This window comes from Triticum aestivum, chromosome 1D (genome assembly GCF_018294505.1).
Source record: "Triticum aestivum cultivar Chinese Spring chromosome 1D, IWGSC CS RefSeq v2.1, whole genome shotgun sequence".
Lineage (NCBI taxonomy): Eukaryota > Viridiplantae > Streptophyta > Magnoliopsida > Poales > Poaceae > Triticum > Triticum aestivum.
Genome location: NC_057796.1, coordinates 223753171 through 223774087, shown reverse-complemented (window position 1 = coordinate 223774087; position 20917 = coordinate 223753171). Strand labels below are relative to the sequence as shown.

The 20917-nt window shown below is 41.9% G+C and overlaps 1 protein-coding gene across 1 annotated transcript; it reads right to left on the bottom strand.

Annotated features, from left to right (window-relative positions):
* Window positions 1–754: 754 nt before the first annotated feature.
* Window positions 755–13086, bottom strand: LOC123181108 (cold-responsive protein kinase 1). Its single transcript, XM_044593333.1, has 8 exons — window positions 12187–13086; window positions 11114–11239; window positions 9472–9599; window positions 9086–9299; window positions 8654–8885; window positions 8428–8578; window positions 7682–7989; window positions 755–1155 (listed from the first exon to the last, which is right to left on the bottom strand). The coding sequence occupies exons 1-8, from the start codon at window positions 12941–12943 to the stop codon at window positions 1152–1154; spliced, it is 1920 nt and encodes a 639-aa protein (XP_044449268.1). The 5' UTR covers window positions 12944–13086; the 3' UTR covers window positions 755–1151.
* Between the last annotated feature and the right edge of the window lie 7831 nt (window positions 13087–20917).

Here is a 20917-nt window from a genome sequence, read left to right as displayed (position 1 = left end):
CAGTTGCGCCTCCTCGCCGAAGCCGGGCGGATGGACGAAGAGTATGCGCAGCAGATCGAGTTGTTGCTCCAGCAGTCGGTCCTCCACCGCTGTCCGGCACCGACCTCGCCGCTGCACCACCACTTCAAAGAGGTGCCACCCTCCATGCCACGCCACCGCGTCAAGGAGGAGCCGGCGCCCCCACCTCTACGCCGCTCAAGATGGAGGCGCCCTCCCCGCAGCGCATCCAGTACGGGTGGCTCGTCCAGACATCATTGCCGCTGTGCCGCTTCAGGCGCGGCAAGGAGATGGCCCCGCCATCCCCGCCCCGGTGGCGCGTGGCCACCGTCGAGGAGGCACCCGTCCCGCAGATTGCCAACGTGCACGGTCACCTCCTGTACTACCTCGGACGTGGCGGCGGCGCCTCCTCCTCGCACACCTGGATGGTGGCCGGCAAGGACAAGCGGCGCCAATGCGGTGCGCCGTTCGGCCTTTGCGAAGTCGGACATGGTGCCGGGTGCGGGCCGACCCGAACCTCACGTTGGCCTGGGCCGAGGATCGGTCCAGGACCACCGCGCAAACGTCCTCCCACCGCCGATGCCGGATCAGCCAGCAGCTCTACAAGATCGGGCTGGCCGAGTCCGAGTGCGCCGCCCATGTCCTCGCCAGCAAGGGCAAAGGTGGCATGGGCCCTTTTCTTATTCAAAATTTCAAATCTAGGAAGCCAAGACCAATTTCTTTTTTTTTTTGAATAAAAGAGGGGGCTTCTCACCCCCTCCGATTCTCATTAATGAAAACCAACAAGTTCTCGAACTACAGGACGCTAACTGAAGACGAACCAAAAGGCAGGCAGGGGGTGTGCAACAGCGAAGGCTGAAGCACCCCCTCACCCCAACAACTGGTTTTTGCAGCGCTAAGCATTCAGTACAGCCAAGTTATTACATTCATCCGTAATCTCGAACCAATCTACGAACCAAGCTGCGCAAAAGAGAGGGCTAAAACAAGCAAAGAAACAAGAAGCAACACAGTCCAGTCGTCCTCCAGGGAAGAGTTCTCCATCATTCCAGGCGCAACACATTAGTTCTCCACCCTTGAGAGGCCACGTAGACTTCTCTTGCTACCCGTTCTAGCAGTCTTGCCCCCAGCTCCAGCACCTTTTTTTTGCTGCTCCCTTATCTGCAAAATAGACCAATCCACCATCCAATGTGTCATTGCTTTGATTATAGTCATAGGATCAGAGATTCTTTTGTTCTCAAAAATAACCCCGTTTCTAGCTTTCCATAAAGCCCAACAAATAGCAGAAATTCCCACCAGAACAAGTTTTTTATCCTCTTTCCCAAAAGAATTCAACCAAGATCCAAGGCATTCTTGCATTGACAGAGGAGTTCGCCTCAAACCAAAGGTACATTTGATTAAACTCCAAATCAAAGAAGCAGCTGAACAAGCAAAAAACAGGTGATCCGCAGATTCATCTTTTCCACAAAATACACAATTTTTATCCCCTTTCCACCCTCGTCTCAACAAAGCATCTCTAGTAAGTATACTTTTCCTGATGCTTAGCCACAGGAAAACCTTAATTTTTGCTGGAGTTTGATTTTCCACAGAAATTTCTGTGGGAATCTGAGTCCATCATCCACCATTTTTTTATAAAGTGATTTAACTGTAAATATGCCATTTGCATTAAGAGACCACATTATTTTATCCTTGCCGCCTTTCATTTCAATTTCTTCACATCTACTTTTTAAATTGTTCCAGAGCTCTAAAGTCTCCCCATGCAGGGTCCTTCTAAACCTGAAACCTTGCCATCCTTTTTGGATGGCCTCAGCAACTGTAATATTATGATCAAAACAAATACCATAAATCCTAGGATAAGCTTCTTTTAAACTTTTGTCATCAACCCATATATCTTCCCAGAATCTAGTGTTTTCTCCATTCCCCAATTCTGTTTTAACAAAACTATTAAAAAAAATCCTTGATCTTCATCAAGCTAGACCAAAACTGAGAATCTCCAGGTCTTTTTTTGCTCCTGGATAGGCATTTATCCCCCCCCCCCATATTTTCCTTTTATGACATCTTGCCATAGTCCCTCCTCAGTCTCCATTTTCCAGAACCATTTAGCAAGCAAAGCTATGTTCATTATTTCTAAATTAATGATCCCTAGCCCACCCACATCCTTGGGTAGACAGCAAGTATCCCACTTCACCAGGTGATATTTCTTATTATCTTCATCTTCCTGCCAAACTAGTCTAGCCCTGTAAAAGTCAACCTTTTTCACCACCCCTTTAGGGATTGGATAAAATGACATCATATAGAGAGGAATATTAGTTAGGCAGGCCTGCACTAAAGTGATTCTCCCAGCAATAGAACCTAACAATTTTCCTTGCCAGCATCCACATCTTTTCTCCAGTGTATATTTCTTAATCTGGTTTCAGCTACTGGTAATCCCAAGTATTTCATAGGAATTACCCCCATCTTACAAGTTAGAATCTCCTGATATAGATTTTGTTTCTCTTTTGCTTTCCCGAACAACATCAGTTCACTCTTGTGGAAGTTAATTTTGAGCCCAGACATTTGTTCAAAGGCTCCTAACACAAACTTCAGATTTTGTACACTTTCTGCTTCATCTTTAATCAAAAAGATTGTATCATCCGCATATTGGAGCATATTCACTCCTTTGTTTTCCCCATTACCCAGAACCCCCTTGATCAGGTCATTTTCCAGTGCATTATTCATCAAAATGGCTAATGCATCTGCAGCAAGATCAAACAATAAGGGGGACATGGCATCTCCCTGTCTAAGGTTTTAAAGTATGGTCCAATTTCATCATTAAATTTCACCCCAACATGTCCACCTCTCATAGTCTCCATTACACAGTCACACCATTTATCAGGGAACCCTTTGGCTTTCAACATCTGTATCACAAAGGGCCACTTGATTTTGTCATATGCTTTTTCAAAGTCTACCTTAAAAATTAGAGCATCTTGTTTTTTGCTATGAAAAGTGTTCAAAGCTTCATGTAGTATCACCACCCCCTCCATGATATATCTACCTTTAGTGAAGGCTGTTTGGGTTTTAGAAATAACAGGGGACACACACCTAGTGAGCCTGTTCATCAGCACTTTTGTAATGATTTTAAAGCTCACATTTAACAAGCAAATTGGTCTAAATTTTTGAATTTGTTTGGCATCCGCAGTTTTTGGTATTAATGTGATGATGCCATAATTCAATCTGGCAATGTTAATTTTGCCTCTAGCAAACTCTTCTATTAGAGCTTTAAGATCCCATTTCACCAGGTCCCAAAATTCCTGGTAAAAATCAGCTGGGAACCCATCTGGCCCAGGACTTTTATTCTTTTTCATCCCAAACACCACCTCCTTAATTTCTTCTAGTGAGAAAGGCTCATCAGCTTCTTTTTGTCCTCCTCACTGATTTTGCTAGTTTCCACATCTCTCATTGAGATTTGGGCTTCTTCAGGATGTCCAAACAATTTTTTTGTAAAAGTCATTTATATATTTCATCAGCTCCTCCTCTCCCTCAATCATTCCTTCTTCTTGTTCTAGGGATAGTATTCTATTTTTCCTTCTTCTACCATTTACTTTTGCATGATAATATATTGTATTCCCGTCACCTTCTATAATCTCTCTCTCCTTGTATCTTTGAATTATTTTAATTTCCTCCTGCATCATCACCCTTTTTAGTTGTTCTCTCAACTCTTTCTGTTCTTTTCTGACTTCCACAGTGATTCCCCTAATCTCAGCACTTTTATCTATTTCATCCAATCTTTTGACAATGTCAATTTTTATTTTCCTATACCAAGCATCAACATTTCTGTTCCAACCTTTTGCCTTCTTCCTCAAGTTTCTCATCCTGAGCTGCCATCTTTCTAGTATGTCTCCATAATATCTTTCATTCCAGGTTCTCTGTATTAGTTCCTTAAACCCTTCCCTCAGTGCCCATGCATTTTCATATCTAAATACATATTTGTTTTGATGGTCCTCTCCTTTATCCACATACAAGGATGTATGATCTGACACTTCCCTGGCAAAAGCCTGAAGTATAGTTAAAGGATATTTTTCTTCCCACAATGGGCACATTAAAACCCTATCTAACTTCTCTAAGGTTGGGTCTGTATTGGCCCAAGTAAATTGTCTTCCATTGAGGGGGAGCTCCCTCAATCCAGCCTGCTCAATGATTGCATTGAACATAAATGTCCATTGTTCATTGTGCATAGGCTTGTTCTTTTCCTTTTCATTTCTAATAATATTAAAATCTCCCCCAACCAGACAAGGTAATGGGTTATCATGATATACTCTGGCAAGTTCTGCCAGGAAGCTTGCTTTTCCCTCATTCTGTGCATCGCCATAAACAGTAATTAAGTTCCAATGCATTTTGACAAATTTGTCAAATAGAAACATCCTTACAAAGTAAATCCCTTTCTCAGTGTGTTCAACTTCGAACCTATCCTGATTAATCCCCATCAGAACCCCCCCTGACATTCCTCTTGGCTCATTCCAGCACCAAACAAAATTTCTTCCCCCACACAAATTATGCAGTTCATTCTTAGAAAAAAATTGTTTAATGGTTTCAGAGATCCCAATGAAATCAAGTTTATGGTCTATAATCAGTTCTCTAACATATCTCTTTTTATGATCCTGTCCCAATCCTCTCACATTCCAGAAAACACCTTTCATGTTTGCTATTTATTTGCTTTTGCCCCCTTTTTTCCTTCTGAGCACACCAATCCCAACAGATTGCTTCACACAGCTTGATGCTGGTGAGCTTTTCTTATTCTTCCCCTTTTTTCCTGAGAACATATTTCTCATTTTCATAAATTGTTGCTCTTCCAAATCTGCATCAGAATGTTCTATATCTGAACAGATTTCATCTAAGTCAACATCTCCAGTGTATATATGCACTGGTGTGCTGTGTTTTCCTTCCCCCATGTCACCACTTCTCTCCTCTTGTTTCTTAGTTTCCATTAAATTTTGGAAATACATCTCTCTTCTAGCTATCTCCATTTTTCTAATAATCTCTAAATTTTTATCTATCATTTCAATGGAGCATCCCAAATCAATCCCAACCAGTGAACTAATATGTAATAATGAGGAATTAGCACAATTTAGTTCAGAGTCCTTACCATAATTATCCCTCTCTACAGCCCTTATCTTTGCCAAATCCTCCACTTTCTGGTCTTCTTTCCCTCTGTTTCTAAGGCTCCTTTTCAATTCAACTTCTTTGTCTTCATCATTTCTCTCTATCACCTCCACTCCATGTAACTCTGCAAGTCTTTGTCCCAAAGTACCCACTGATTCTTGACTTGCATTATAGTCAGTAGGTTCATTATACTTTCCAGATCCTGTTTCCTCTTTCTTTTCTTGGTTCTCCTTTTCATAATCTTCCACTTCTAGATTGGCCAACTCCATCTCATATTGCTCTCTGTTAGCAGCCTCATGTTCCAACTTCAATATATCCTCTCTTTGTTTTTCAATCAAGCTCTCAAGATTTTTCTGTGTGTTCTCCAGGTCTCTAATTCTCTTATCAGCCTTATTTCACAAGGCACTCTGTCTAGCTTTTTCCTCTTCCAAAATCTGGATTTTTCTAAACATGATATCCATTTCTTTCTGCATCTTTCCTCTCTCAGCAGCCAAGACCAATTTCAACACAGTTTATAGTAGGCAAAACAGAACTAGAAACTCTGAAACACAAACGGCCAGAACGCCTAAGCTTAACCTAGCTAGCTAAGAACACCTTAATAACCTCGAATATAGGTCAACTATTATGGTTTTTGGTTTATCACTATCTTTTTTTTCTAGAACATCAACACGAGAGCTCATAACATAAAAATAAAACAAAAACTCGACCAGCAGGTACTAGCCCCCGTGGTTGAAACACAAACGTTCAGAACGCCTGAGCTTAACCATAGCTAAGAACAACTTACCTGAATAACCTAGAACGAAGATCAACTATTGTGGTTTTCAGTTTATCACTATCCTTTTTTACCATTATTATCAACATGAGAGCTCATAATATAAAAATAAAACAAAAACTCGACCAACAGGCACTAGCACCCGTGGCATTTCTCTTTAGAAGAACAGCCAAGCACCATCAACAGGAGAGTTCATATACAATAGTATAATGATATACTCATATAAGAGCTCTATGATACAATAATTTGCTAATACTATAGACGGGTAGTATGATAATTGAAAATCTGTCTACATCAATTACAGGATGAATTGTCTCCATCACATAATGTGAAACAATATATTGGTGTGCAACAACTTGGATGCTCACTACCTGAACGTTGTGTAGTGAAGTCAGCTTATGTGGCACACACTAAGGCAGGGGAAGCCAAAAAAGATAAGTAGACCGCTCGATAGTGCTAGACCACTGACACACACATAACAGGTTAAAATATGAATAATGTGAGTGTCAGAATTTCTTGACCAGCACATAAAGCTATTAGTACATAGATTAAGAAACACAGGATAACTATTTATCAAAAATATGATATTCAGGAGTAACCTTAATTCTGAGTTAACTAATAAATTAATGATTACCTATGTGACAGCATCAAAGAATTTTAGTAGTCAGTCTGTAGGACGACAAATCATCTCCAACTTTCTGAGCAATCCCAAATATACAATTATATTGCTGCCATGGAAAGGTTATTAGCCCATGCAGAACCAACATAAGCCTCTATATATTGGTTTCCGGTCTTCCCTCTCATTTGCACTTTGTATCAGCAACTGTTGTCGCATCCACCATAACTTATCAGATATGACATTGTTTCCAACAAAGTGCAGGGTGGTGTCACCCCTGCTAATTCAACAAAGAGGGGATGTAGTTAGGTGGAGCGTCATGTACTTTGTGTATTCTATGTGTATGAATAAATAAATAAAATTATTAGGTTTACTCAATACTTAGCTTATCAGAAAGGATGCGTGCAGAGTTCCAAGTGCTGTAGCTTACTTTGACATTCATGAAAACTGGAAAGTACAGCAAAACATTTCCCTAAGTTTGTAACCAAATTTAAGGGCTTCCTGTAGGTGTTGGCTGAGGCTTGTACGACACAACGTCTCTATCATAATTTTTTTGAAAATCAGTATGTAGAAAGGACCAGTCACTTGTTAGCACCGCCTAATTAGGGGTCAGCTAAAGTTTCTTGAACCACATGAAAGGGTACCTGTCCTCTCACACACAAAAAAGAAATGCCTGTCCTCTCACACACAAAAAAGAAGTGCTTGTCCCCAGTATGGATTTATGTCTGGTAGCTAATTTTCAGTTGTATATGCTCCCTATTTCGATTTAGATGAGTGGGTAAACCAGCATATTCTAAGGTTGTTTTACTATAGCGACCACAACTCAGAAATCAGAATTCATATTCACAGCATACGAGCTAGAATACCTTGACATCAAGGTAAATTCTTGATTGTGAAAATGCAGACCGAAGCATAGAACAAGGGACACGAAGAATGGTCTCAGATCGTCGATGTCACGCAAGCACACACTTGTAACATGCATGAGGGTCATATACTTACACGAACAAAAGAGGAATTTCAAACAATTACACTGCTCTCATATATACTGACAAGTACGCATCCACTCATTGATATGTAAAATATAGATACACAATTGTAGTTACAAATCAATCACTATCACACAAGAAAAATGCAGTCACACGCAATACAACGCCTTTTACCTGGCTGAAAACTGTGAAATAGAGACAGTGGCCCTGGATGCAGAGGATGAACTTGAGGAGGATGTTTCACCTCGCACTCTACTTGTTGAATCAATAAATGTGGGCCTTGTGGGCTGTAATTCTGAAGAATTTCTAGACAACAACAACACAACCACCTCTGACATCGTTGGCCTTGAAGCAACCGCTGATTGAGTGCACAGAAGTGCTATCTCTATTATTTTCTTTACCTCTTCTGGCTTGTATTCTTCACGATTCAACAATTCGTCCACCAAGCTAATCAAGTTCTCATTTTCATATAACTTCCATGCCTGTACAATCGACATGCATAAGAAAATATCTAATTGACTATCTCAAGATAGCATAGTGTGTGTACATAATGAAACCTCAATATAATAAGTACACAATGATCGTATGAACCATTAAAGCCTTTTTCCAAGATAAACATGGAATTCTCCAAAGTATAATCCTGATCTTTATGAAGATTTTCTGGAGAAGCATAAACAGTACTAGGCAATGCTTACTTAGAAAGAATTTTATCAATTACTGTACTTGTTAAGTCAGCAGTGCATAGAGTGAGAAAACCAGCCCAGGAATTCACATCACAAAATTAGGAAGTGGAACTAAAACTAAATACACCCACAAGGACATATCAAAGACTTGTGTAAGTGGTTATGTGAAATATGCAAGTCATATGCGGTAATTTACAGCACCAAGAAAAGACAAGTTTTCAGAAGAAAGATGGATACCGATTCAAGTAGGTACTGTGTTTCAGGCTCCAGCCTTGTATCATTGCTCTTCCGACCACTTATTATTTCCAGAATGACTACGCCAAAGCTGTATGTGTCAACCTTCTCTGATAGTTGGCCATGGATTGCGTACTCAGGAGCAGTGTAACCCCTGTTCAATAGTAAAATATAATCATCAGAAAAATAGGCTAGATGTCCAATGTAATATTTGAATGTTCAAACTTACAGTGTTCCTGCAAATTTAGTGCTGAGATGGCTATGATCATCAGGTAGGAGCCTTGCCAAACCAAAATCAGCAATCTTAGGCTGAAAGTCATCATCAAGAAGAACATTGCTAGATTTAATATCACGGTGTATGATACACACATGGAACTCTTCATGAAGATATGCAAGGCCACGAGCCATGCCAACAATGATGTTAAATCGTTGCTTCCAGTTAAGTGTTCCACGTCTCTCACCTGTTATACCAGAATGTGTGAATGTGAGGTCATTATTTAAGAGGTGCAAGTCAGCACTGTCACAAGCTAATCAACTCGGTTTGCAAGATAAACTGAGTAATTGCCTTCCCAAAAACTTAAACAACGAATATCAGACACACCATATAGGATATTTTCCCACATGTCAAGTAAATGACGAAGCAAGGATCAAAGGAGCATACCGAAGAGGAACTTGTCAAGGCTATTGTTTGCCATATATTCATAAACAAGCAGGCATTCGGAACCCTTGCGAGAACAACCAAGAAGCCTTACAAGATTTCGGTGATGAACATTGCTAATCAACTTCACCTCACTTTCAAAATCTGCTTTGGCCCTGCTGGTTTGCATTACTGTCAATCTTTTTACTGCAACAGTTTTCCCATTTTTCAGCAAACCCTGTTAGAAAGACAATTTTGAATTATCATTTTGCAATAAACTAATAAAGTACTGCAAAAGGCAACTTGGTGATCAGTGACCAGAATATTCTTATTCTGTTTTTCCGTTGTGTAGCATTGCCTTTTGTCTGCAAATCTTCGTGAGTGGATTAAACATTTGAAGATCACTATACCTTAAATACATCTCCAAAACCACCTTCTCCAAGTTTATTTTTCTCACTGAAATTATTGGTTGCAACCTTAAGATCATGATAGTAAAAACTGGTTGGACCTTGTAGTTCCGTTGCTCCAAGTATATCACCTAAAAGAACATACCGGCATATGAGGAAACACAGACGCAAACAAAGATTAATCATTCTTTTCCAATTAACTTTCCAGAAACAAATTAGTGCGCAAAATACGGCAACTTTTAAAAAAATGTAGCTAATAACACTTGCAAATGTCAAACCAATGTAAATGTTCATGGCTAAACTCCAATACATTTAATAAAGTATGCCCTTGTAAAATTAGGCAATTCCTGGAGTTTCCATAACCTGGTTGTTCTGAATAATGCTTGGACAAACAGAACCTGTCCCTACCAATCAACACTTTATGTTTACTTGAATAGTGCAACACAAATAACAGAAAAAGGAGACAATATCAAGAGAAAAGGAGAACAGAACACATACAAAATTAAAGGTCTGCAACATAACTATAAATTATGGGATAGGTACAAAGGTGCGGCCTGGAACCCAGAGCACATGCTCCTGCCTCCTGGCTAGAAAATAGTTTCAGAATGTAAAAAATTCTGAAATATGTACGTTCTCTGGTCACTTTATACTTGTAAATTCTAAATATACGACCAAATTTGTCTTGGACAAAAGAGACAAATGGTTGTAGTCAAACTGTTCAAACAATAAGTTGAACACTATCCTTTTGTGAGGGTAGATTTCATTATATTTTTGCATGAATTTTGCAGGTGCTCATTTTATAACATGATGCACATCTGTAAACATTTTGAGGTCACTTGAAGATGCACAAGTAGGCAAAAACCCATATCTCAAGCACACAACCTTGCATGTACGGAATCCACTTTATATTTAATATCACCAAATCTGTCTTTGTTCCATGGTGCAAAAATGGTCGCTTTTATGAAAATTCACAGGCATATAAAGGAGCCTAACATTTGAATTTATATTTTTCCAAAATTCTTTTATGTTCTGAAATGCTTTTTCTAAAGTATACAACAAATTCTAAACACAGTTTTTAAATTTATCGTTCACTGCAGGAGGACGTGCCACCAAAAACATTTTTGTTCCTTTAGACATTATGATACAACAGAGAGGAAATCAAAGTGTGTGGGGCACAACTATGAAAACATGTCTACTTCTTCCTTTGGAAAAAATGCAACGTCAATCTTTATATCCAGGGAATTCCGTAGGATGTAAATTATCAACTGCGATTAATTACATACCTGCCTTAGTAATCAAAGGCAGTCTAGTTATATACCTGCCTTAATAATCAAAGGCAGTCTAACTATATTAGAAATGGAAGTGATTCGGATAGCACTGAAAATCTTGTGTATCATGCCGGCATCAATAGATGATTGATGACCATTGGTGATAGCTACACACTGCATGTCATCATCCTCACAGGACAATAGTGGCATGACATTGCAGATGTTCTCATGAAAGGCAACACAGAATTTACAAAATCACTTGACTACCCAAGAGACGGTTCCATGATAAATGACAGCAACTTTGACCATGTTACTAAGATTAGACTGAAAACTTGACAAGAACCAAAGAGCTTTAACTTCACAAAAACAGCATTTACCTCTCCGAGGCTTCTGCAGCTTCCTAGAACGACGGATCCACAACAAAGCTAGTAACCCTAGAAGCAACAGGAAGGCTACACCTCCCAAAATTCCTCCTATGATGGCTCCCTTCCCTCTTGATTTTCCTGAACCAAATCATGAATTGTGAGATCTGAACTGAAGACGAACTTTCAATTGGAACCTTTTTCTTCATTTATTTTTTTGTAAAATTATACAGCAATCAAATTATCATTAAAGTTCAAGCCAACCCGACGACTGGTGCAAATTAACATGCCTTTATATTACTAACAAAAATAGAGAACTTCAAGGTTCAATCTCACCCCAAACATTGGATTCCAAATGTACAAAAATATGACCCCGGAGGATCGAAAGCTGAAGTTTTAACTTATTTTCTCATGCATCACATAACTAATTCTCCATGAAGTCCTCAATCTGCTGCTTCTACACACCCCCTATACCAAAAGTTTTGCACATAATCTGGCCAATCAGTGCAGCAAATGTTTCTAATTTTTTTCCTAGATTCAAATCTCCCTGGAACAGAAGCATTATAATTGTTATCGATAACTGATCTGGTAATCATAACTATTTTTAAGAGTTATAATTCCATTTGTTACCCCCTAAGTTTCACGTTTGCAACAGCAAATACCTCATTTAGCAGATTTTTCACATTTTTACCACATTTAAGCAAACCTGTCAGAACGTTGAAAAAATAAATAAAAAGGAGTAAAATGTGGCACAAGTCTGCTTAAATGGGGTAAAAATGTGAAAAATCTGTTACATTGGGTAATTGCTGCCACAAACGTGAAGCTTAGGGGTAAACAGTGAAATTAACTATATCTCTAATTTGCAACGTAGGACTAATAACTGCGGAAAAGATTAGGACAATTTTAAACAAGGATATGCTGCAGCAATGAGACTTTGGGAACTCGTCGATAAAAATCTGTACCGGTCGTGCAAGCAACAAACATGGACAGCGAGCCAAAGATGGCCTCGTTACACCGCAAAACTATAAAAAACTTCTCGAAGCTAGTAGTATGTTAACAACTCACGCAAAACACGAGGATGAACTCACCAGAGCGCAAGTATGCCGCCAGGTCTACGGTGGCATTAGCTGGGAAGAACCGCTTATCAGAGTACTTCATGAAGCATCCGGCGTCCACGGCGCGGCCGTCGGAATTGGGCGAGCAGCCGCCAATGTTCCTAGAAGCCACCTGCAGGCACTGCGCGCAGCCCCCCGCCCCGACCGTCTCCACGCACTGCGCCATCGCGTACACGCCGGCCCCCGCGGCGGCCGCGGCAAGCCTCGGGGCGCGCGGCACCGCGGCCGCGAGGTCGCCGATCAGCGCTCGCACCGCGCCGTCGAAGCCGCCGCCTGCCACGGCGGAGCCATTGCAGAGCTGCGTGTTGCCGGGGAGCGTGGACTGGTCGAAGAAAGCCGCGCTCTCGTACCGTATGACGCAGCCGTCGAGGATGGCGCGCCCGCCGTTGGCGGCGCCGCAGGAGGCGCGGATGCGCGCCGCGGCGGCGTCGAAGCAAGCGACGCAGTCCCTCCCTGTGACGTACGGGCGGCACTGCGCCAGCGCGAACGCCGGCGCGGCGGCGCGCGGCTCCGAGGCCGTGGCGAAGCCCCCGGCGGAGAGGTTGGCGCGGAGCTTGGCGAAGGTGGAATTGAGGGCGACGAGGAAGGCGGCCGTGGGCGTGGCGTTGTACTGGCTGCACCCCAGGTTGAGCAGGATGGCCTGCGGGTCGGCGACGGCGGACGGGGCCAGCGCGGAGGCGAGTGCCAGCACTAGAGCCGGCAGCAGCGGGAGGCAAGCCATGCGGTGCATCGGCACCGCCGGCTGCCGGAGGGAAGGGGGAGGAGATATCGCCGTGGCCGCTGGGTTTTGGACGAGAGCGGCGCGGCAAGGGTGGTGTGATGGGGGATGGATTGATTTGTGTTGAATGGCCGGGTCGGGAAGTGTGGAACAGCTGATTGGTTCGAGGTGGTATAAATATTGGGATGAGCGATAGTCCTGTGTCACGTCCAGCTTCGTTTTAATAATTTATTTTCAAGAAGCAATCTCACTCTCTCTTGCATTGCATGTCGCCGGATTCCGAATGCCTTTGTTTAATCAGAACTGAAAACGGCTGAGGTGTTCGGTGGCGTGAATGTGTTGACGATCGGCTGCTATTCTTGTGATTGTTGGGCACTAGCTTGGTTCCTTGCTAAAAAAATTGACCGTCTATGCGAACATACTCCAAGATTATTGGGGAAGCAGAGGGTGCAACGATTGTAATGTGAGAGCAAGTATAATACTCCCTTTGTCCTAAAATATAAGAACGTTTTACTACACTAATGTCAAAAACATTCTTTCTCGCAAAAAAGAGAGTCAAAAACGTTCTTATATTATGGGACGGAGGGAGTAGATCCTACTCAGGAGGCTATAAGATGTTCCACATCAGCAAAATCCTAATTGGAGGAAAGAGAAGGCAAGAGAGAGAAGGGAGCGGGCTCTCCATGTATCCTTGGGCTACAACACAAGCTACGATGACATCGAGCCAGCATGCAGCCGGTGGCAAGACTAAAGACAGACGCTTATTTCTACAAGCCAATCAATATACGTTTCCTTTGCCCATCTTGGCATGCATGCATTGAATATTATAGCTTATCTGTAGCGAGCTTATTATATGAGTACTTTTATAGGAAGGCTACAACAAATGTGGCACTAGCATAGAGCCGGCAACGGGCTCTTCTATTAAGCATGCTCTGAAAAGAGTTGGAGTGATTTGGGAGCAACTAACCAGCGGGTGGCCCCACTCATGTTCCCAACCTTAGCTGACACCAACGGTCTCCTCCATGATGTCGTCTCGGTCCCCTCATCTCCTCCGCCTTGCGGCCTCGTCGACAGCAAAAGAAGTGGGGTCCACCCATTTTCTTTTTTTCTTTGGTTTTGTTTCCCTAACGACGGACGTGTTGGGGAACGTAGTAATTTTAAAAAAATTCCTACGCACACGCAAGATCATGGTGATGCATAGCAACGAGAGGGGAGAGTGTTGTCCACGTACCCTCGTAGACCGACAGCGGAAGCGTTATCACAACGCGGTTGATGTAGTCATACGTCTTCACGATCCGACCGATCAAGTACCGAACGCACGGCACCTCCGAGTTCTACACACGTTCAGCTCGATGACGTCCCTCGAACTCCGATCCAGCCGAGTGTTGAGGGAGAGTTTCGTCAGCACGACGGCGTGGTGACGATGATGATGTACCACCGACACAGGGCTTCGCCTAAGCTCCGCAACGGTATTATCGAGGTGTAATATGGTGGAGGGGGCACCGCACACGGCTAAGAGATCTCAAGGATCAATTGTTGTGTCTCTGGGGTGCCCCCTGCCCCGTATATAAAGGAGCAAGGGAGGAGGAGGCCGGCCCTAGGAGGGGGCGCACCAAGTGTGGAGTCCTACTAGGACTCCCTAGTCCTAGTAGGATTCCACCTCCCATATGGAATAGGAAAAGAGGAAGGGAAAAAGAGAAGGAAGGAAGGGGGCGCCCCCCTTCCCTAGTCCAATTCGGACCAGACCAAGGGGAGGGGTGCGGCCACCCTTGAGGCCCTTTTCCTTCTTTCCCGTATGGCCCAATAAGGCCCGATACGTATTCCCGTAACTCTCCGGTACTCCGAAAAATACCCGAATCGCTCGGAACCTTTCCGAAGTCCGAATATAGTCATCCAATATATCGATCTTTACGTCTCGACCATTTCGAGACTCCTCGTCATGTCGCCGATCTCATCCGGGACTCCGAACTCCTTTGGTACATCAATATACATAAACTCATAATAAAACTGTCATCGTAACGTTAAGCGTGCGGACCCTACGGGTTCGAGAACTACATAGACATGACCGAGGCACGTCTCCGGTCAATAACCAATAGCGGGACCTGGATGCCCATATTGGCTCCCACATATTCTATGAAGATCTTTATCGGTCAGACCGCATAACAACATACGTTGTTCCCTTTGTCATCGGTATGTTACTTGCCCGAGATTCGATCGTCGGTATCTCGCCCGGCAAGTCTCTTTACTTGTTCCGTAACACATCATCCCGCAACTAACTTATTAGTCACAATGCTTGCAAGGCTTATAGTGATGTGCATTACCGAGTGGGCCCAGAGATACCTCTCCGACAATTGGAGTGACAAATCCTAATCTCGAAATACGCCAACCCAACAAGTACCTTTGGAGACACCTGTAGAGCACCTTTATAATCACCCATTTACGTTGTGACGTTTGGTAGCACACAAAGTGTTCCTCCGGTAAACGGGAGTTGCATAATCTCATAGTCATAGGAACATGTATAAGTCATGAAGAAAGCAATAGCAACATACTAAACGATCGAGTGCTAAGCTAACGGAATGGGTCAAGTCAATCACGTCATTCTCCTAATGAGGTGATCTCGTTAATCAAATGACAACGTATGTCTATGGCTAGGAAACATAACCATCTTTGATTAACGAGCTAGTCAAGTAGAGGCATACTAGTGACACTGTTTGTCTATGTATTCACACATGTATTATGTTTCCGGTTAATACAATTCTAGCATGAATAATAAACATTTATCATGATATAAGGAAATATATAATACTTTATTATTGCCTCTAGGGCATATTTCCTTCAGTCTCCCACTTGCACTAGAGTCAATAATCTAGTTCACATCGCCATGTGATTTAACATCAATAATTCACATCACCATGTGATTAACACCCATAGTTCACATCTCTATGTGACTAACACTCAAAGGGTTTACTAGAGTCAATAATCTAGTTCACATCGCTATGTGATTAACACCCAAAGAGTACTAAGGTGTGATTATGTTTTGATTGTGAGATAATTTTAGTCAACGGGTCTGTCACATTCAGATCCGTAAGTATTTTGTAAATTTCTATGTTTACAATGCTCTGCTCGGAGCTACTCCAGCTAATTGCTCCCACTTTCGATATGTATCTAGACCGAGACTTAGAGTCATCTAGATTAGTGTCAGAACTTGCATCGACGTAACTCTTTACGACGAACCTTTTTTCACTTCCATAATCGAGAAACATATCCTTATTCCACTAAGGATAATTTTGACCGCTGTCCAGTGATCTACTCCTAGATCACTATTGTACTCCCTTGCCAACGGTGTAGGGTATACAATAGATCTGGTACACAGCATGGCATACTTTATAGAACCTATGGCCGAGGCATAGGGAATGACTTTCATTCTTTTCCTATCTTCTGCCGTGGTCGGGCTTTGAGTCTTACTCAATTTCACACCTTGTAACACAGGCAAGAAACTCTTTCTTTGACTGTTCCATTTTGAACTACTTCAAAATCTTGTTAAGGTATGTACTCATTGAAAAAACTTATCAAGCGTCTTGATCTATCTCTATAGATCTTGATGCTCAATATGCAAGCAGCTTCACCGAGGTCTTTCTTTGAAAAACTCCTTTCAAACACTCATTTATGCTTTGCAGAATATTTCTACATTATTTCCGATCAACAATATGCCATTCACATATACTTATCAGAAATGTTGTAGTGCTCCCACTCACTTTCTTGTAAATACAGGCTTCACCGCAAGTCTGTATAAAACTATATCCTTTGATCAACTTATCAAAGCGTATATTCCAACTCCGAGATACTTGCACCAGACCATAGATGGATCGCTGGAGCTTGCATATTTTGTTAGCACCTTTAGGATTGACAAAACCTTCTGGTTGCATCATATACAACTCTTCTTTAATAAATCCATTAAGGAATGCAGTTTTGTTTATCCATTTGTCATATTTCATAAAATGCGGCAATTGCTAACATGATTCGGACAGACTTAAGCATAGATACGAGTGAGAAACTCTCATCGTAGTCAACACTTTGAACTTGTCGAAAACCTTTTTGCGACAATTCTAGCATTGTAGATAGTAACACTACTATCAGCGTCCGTCTTCCTCTTGAAGATCCATTTATTCTCAATTGCTTGCCGATCATCGGGCAAGTCAACCAAAGTCCACACTTTGTTCTCATACATGGATCTCATCTCAGATTTCATGGCCTCAAGCCATTTTGCGGAATCTGGGCTCACCATCGCTTCTTCATAGTTCGTAGGTTCGTCATGGTCTAGTAACATAACCTCCAGAACAGAATTACCGTACCACTCTGGTGCGGATCTTACTCTGGTTGACCTACGAGGTTCAGTAATAACTTGATCTGAAGTTCCATGATCATCATCATTAACTTCCTCACTAATTGGTATAGGCGTCACAGAAACTGGTTTCTACGATGAACTACTTTCCAATAAGGGATCAGGTACAATTACCTCATCAAGTTCTATTTTCCTCCCACTCACTTCTTTTGAGAGAAACTCCTTCTCTAGAAAGGATCCATACTAAGCAACGAATGTCTTGCCTTCGGATCTGTGATAGAAGGTATACCCAACTGTTTCCTTTGGGTATCCTATGAAGACACATTTCTCCGATTTGGGTTTGAGCTTATCAGGATGAAAAAATTTCACATGAGCATCGCAACCCCAAACTTTAAGAAACGACAACTTTGGTTTCTTGCTAAACCTCAGTTCATAAGGTGTCGTCTCAACGGATTTTGATGGTGCCATATTTAACGTGAATGTAGCTGTCTCTAATGCATAACCCCAAAACGATAGTGGTAAATTGGTAAGAGACATCATAGATTGCACTATATCCAATAAAGTACGGTTATGACGTTCGGACACACCATTATGCTGTGGTGTTCCAGGTGGCATAAATTTGTGAAACTATTCCACATTGTTTTAATTGAAGACCAAACTCGTAACTCAAATATTTGTCTCCGTGATCAGATCATAGAAACTTTATTTTCTTGTCACGATGATTTTCCACTTAACTCTGAAATTCTTTGAACTTTTCAAATGTTTCGTACTTATGTTTCATCAAGTAGATATACCCATATCTGCTCAAATCATCTGTGAAGGTGAGAAAATAACGATATCCGCCACGAGCCTCAATATTCATTGGACCACATACATCTATATGTATGACTTCCAACAAATCTGTTGCTCTCTCCATAGTTCCGGAGAACGGCGTTTTAGTCATCTTACCCATGAGGCATGGTTCACAAGCATCAAGTGATTCATAATCAATTGATTCCATAATCCCATCAGTATGGAGTTTCTTCATGCGCTTTACACCAATATGACCTAAACAGCAGTGCCACAAATAAGTTGCACTATCATTATTAGCTTTGCATCTTTTGGCTTCAATATTGTGAATATGTGTATCACTACGATCGAGATCCAACAAACCATTTTTGTTGGTGTGTATGACCATAAAAGGTTTTTATTCATGTAAACAGAACAACAATTGTTCTCTAATTTAAATGAATAAACGTATTGCAATAAACATGATCAAATCATATTCATGCTCAACGCAAACACCAAATAACACTTATTTAGTTTCAACACTAATCCCGAAAGTATAGGGAGTGTGCGATGATGATCATATCAATCTTGGAACTACTTCCAACACACATCGTTACCTCGCCTTTTACTAGTCTCTGTTTATTCTGCAACTCCTGTTTCGAGTTACTACTTTAGCAACTGAACCAGTATCAAATACCGAGGGGTTGCTATAAACACTAGTAAAGTACACATCAATAACATGTATATCCAATATACCTTTGTTCACTTTGCCATCCTTATTATCCACCAAATAGTTGGGGTAGTTCCGCTTCCAGTGACCAGTCCCTTTGCAGTAGAAGCACTTAGTCTCAGGCTTAGGACTAGACTTAGGCTTCTTCACTTGAGCAGCAACTTGCTTGCCGTTCTTCTTGAAGTTCCCCTTCTTCCCTTTGCCCTTTTCTTGAAACTAGTGGTCTCGTCAACCATCAACACTTGATGTTTTTCTTGATTTCTACCTTCGTCGATTTCAGCATCACGAAGAGCTCAGGAATTACTTTCGTCATCCCTTGCATACTATAGTTCATCACAAAGTTCTACTAACTTGGTGATGGTGACTAGAGAATTCTGTCAATCACTATTTTATCTGGAAGATTAACTCCCACTTGATTCAAGCGATTGAAGTACCCAGACAATCTGAGCACATGCTCACTAGTTGAGCGATTCTCCTCCATCTTTTAGCTATAGAACTTGTTGGATACTTCATATCTCTCAACTCGGGTATTTGCTTGAAATATTAACTTCAACTCCTGGAACATCTCATATGGTCCATGACGTTCAAAACGTCTTTGAAGTCCCGATTCTAAGCCGTTAAGCATGGTGCACTAAACTATCAAGTAGTCATCATATTGAGCTAGCCAAACGTTCATAACGTCTGCATCTGCTCTTGCAATAGGTCTGTCACCTAGCGGTGCATCAAGGACATAATTTTTCTGTGCAGCAATGAGTATAATCCTCAGATCACGGATCCAATCCGCATCTTTGCTACTAACATCTTTCAACATAATTTTTTCTCTAGGAACATATCAAAAATAAACACAGGGAAGCAACAACGCGAGCTATTGATCTATAACATAATTTTCAAAATACTATCAGGACTAAATTCATGATAAATTTAAGTTCAATTAATCATATTACTTAAGAACTCCCACTTAGATAGACATCCCTCTAATCCTCTAAGTGACCACGTGATCCATATCAACTAAACCATGTCCGATCATCACGTGAGATGGAGTAGTTTCAATGGTGAACATCACTATGTTGATCATATCTACTATATGATTCACGCTCGACCTTTCGGTCTCCGTGTTCCAAGGCCTTATCTGTTATATGCTAGGCTCGTCAAGTTTAACCTGAGTATTCCGCGTGTGCAACTGTTTTGCACCCGTTGTATTTGAACGTAGAGCCTATCACACCCGATCATCAAGTGGTGTCTCAGCACGAAGAACTTTCGCAACGGTGCATACTCAGGGAGAACACTTATACTTTGATAATTTAGTGAAGGATCATCTTATAATGCTACCGTCAAACAAAGCAAGATAAGATGCATAAAGGATTAACATCACATGCAATCAATATAAGTGATATGATATGGCCATCATCATCTTGTGCTTGTGATCTCCATCTCCGAAGCACCGTGCTTGTGATCTCCATCTCCGAAGCACCGTCATGATCACCATCGTCACCGGCGCGACACCTTGATCTCCATCGTAGCATCGTTGTCGTCTCGCCACCTTATTGGTTTTACGACTATCGCTACCGCTTAGGGATAAAGTAAAACTATTACATGGAGATTGCATCTCATACAATAAAGCGACAACCATATGGCTCCTGCCAGTTGCCGATAACTCGGTTACAAAACATGATCATCTCATACAACACATTATATCACATCATGTCTTGACCATATCACATCACAACATGCCCTGCAAAAACAAGTTAGACGTCCTCTACTTTGTTGTTGCATGTTTTACGTGGCTGCTACGGGCTTGGCAAGAACCGTTCTTACCTACGCATCAAAACCACAACGATAGTTTGTCAAGTTGGTGTTGTTTTAACCTTCGCAAGGACCGGGCGTAGCCACACTCGGTTCAACTAAAGTGAGAGAGACAGACACCCGCCGGTCACCTTTAAGCAACGAGTGCTCGCAACGGTGAAACCAGTCTCGCGTAAGCGTACGCGTAATGTCGGTCCGGGCCGCTTCATCTCACAATACCGCTGAACCAAAGTATGACATGCTGGTAAGCAGCATGACTTATATCGCCCACAACTCACTTGTGTTCTACTCGTGCATAGCATCAACGCATAAAACCAGGCTCGGATACCACTGTTGGGGAACG

Bases quoted from the DNA above. Each gene is read 5' to 3' on its own strand.
- LOC123181108 (XM_044593333.1), bottom strand. From the start codon at position 12,943: ATGCACCGCATGGCTTGCCTCCCGCTGCTGCCGGCTCTAGTGCTGGCA. The intron at 9,600-11,113 runs GTAAATGCTGTT...ATGTTCTTTTAG, and splicing joins GCTGCAGAAGCCTCGGAGAG to GTGATATACTTGGAGCAACG. The intron at 8,886-9,085 runs GTATGCTCCTTT...CTGGTATAACAG, and splicing joins CCTTGACAAGTTCCTCTTCG to GTGAGAGACGTGGAACACTT.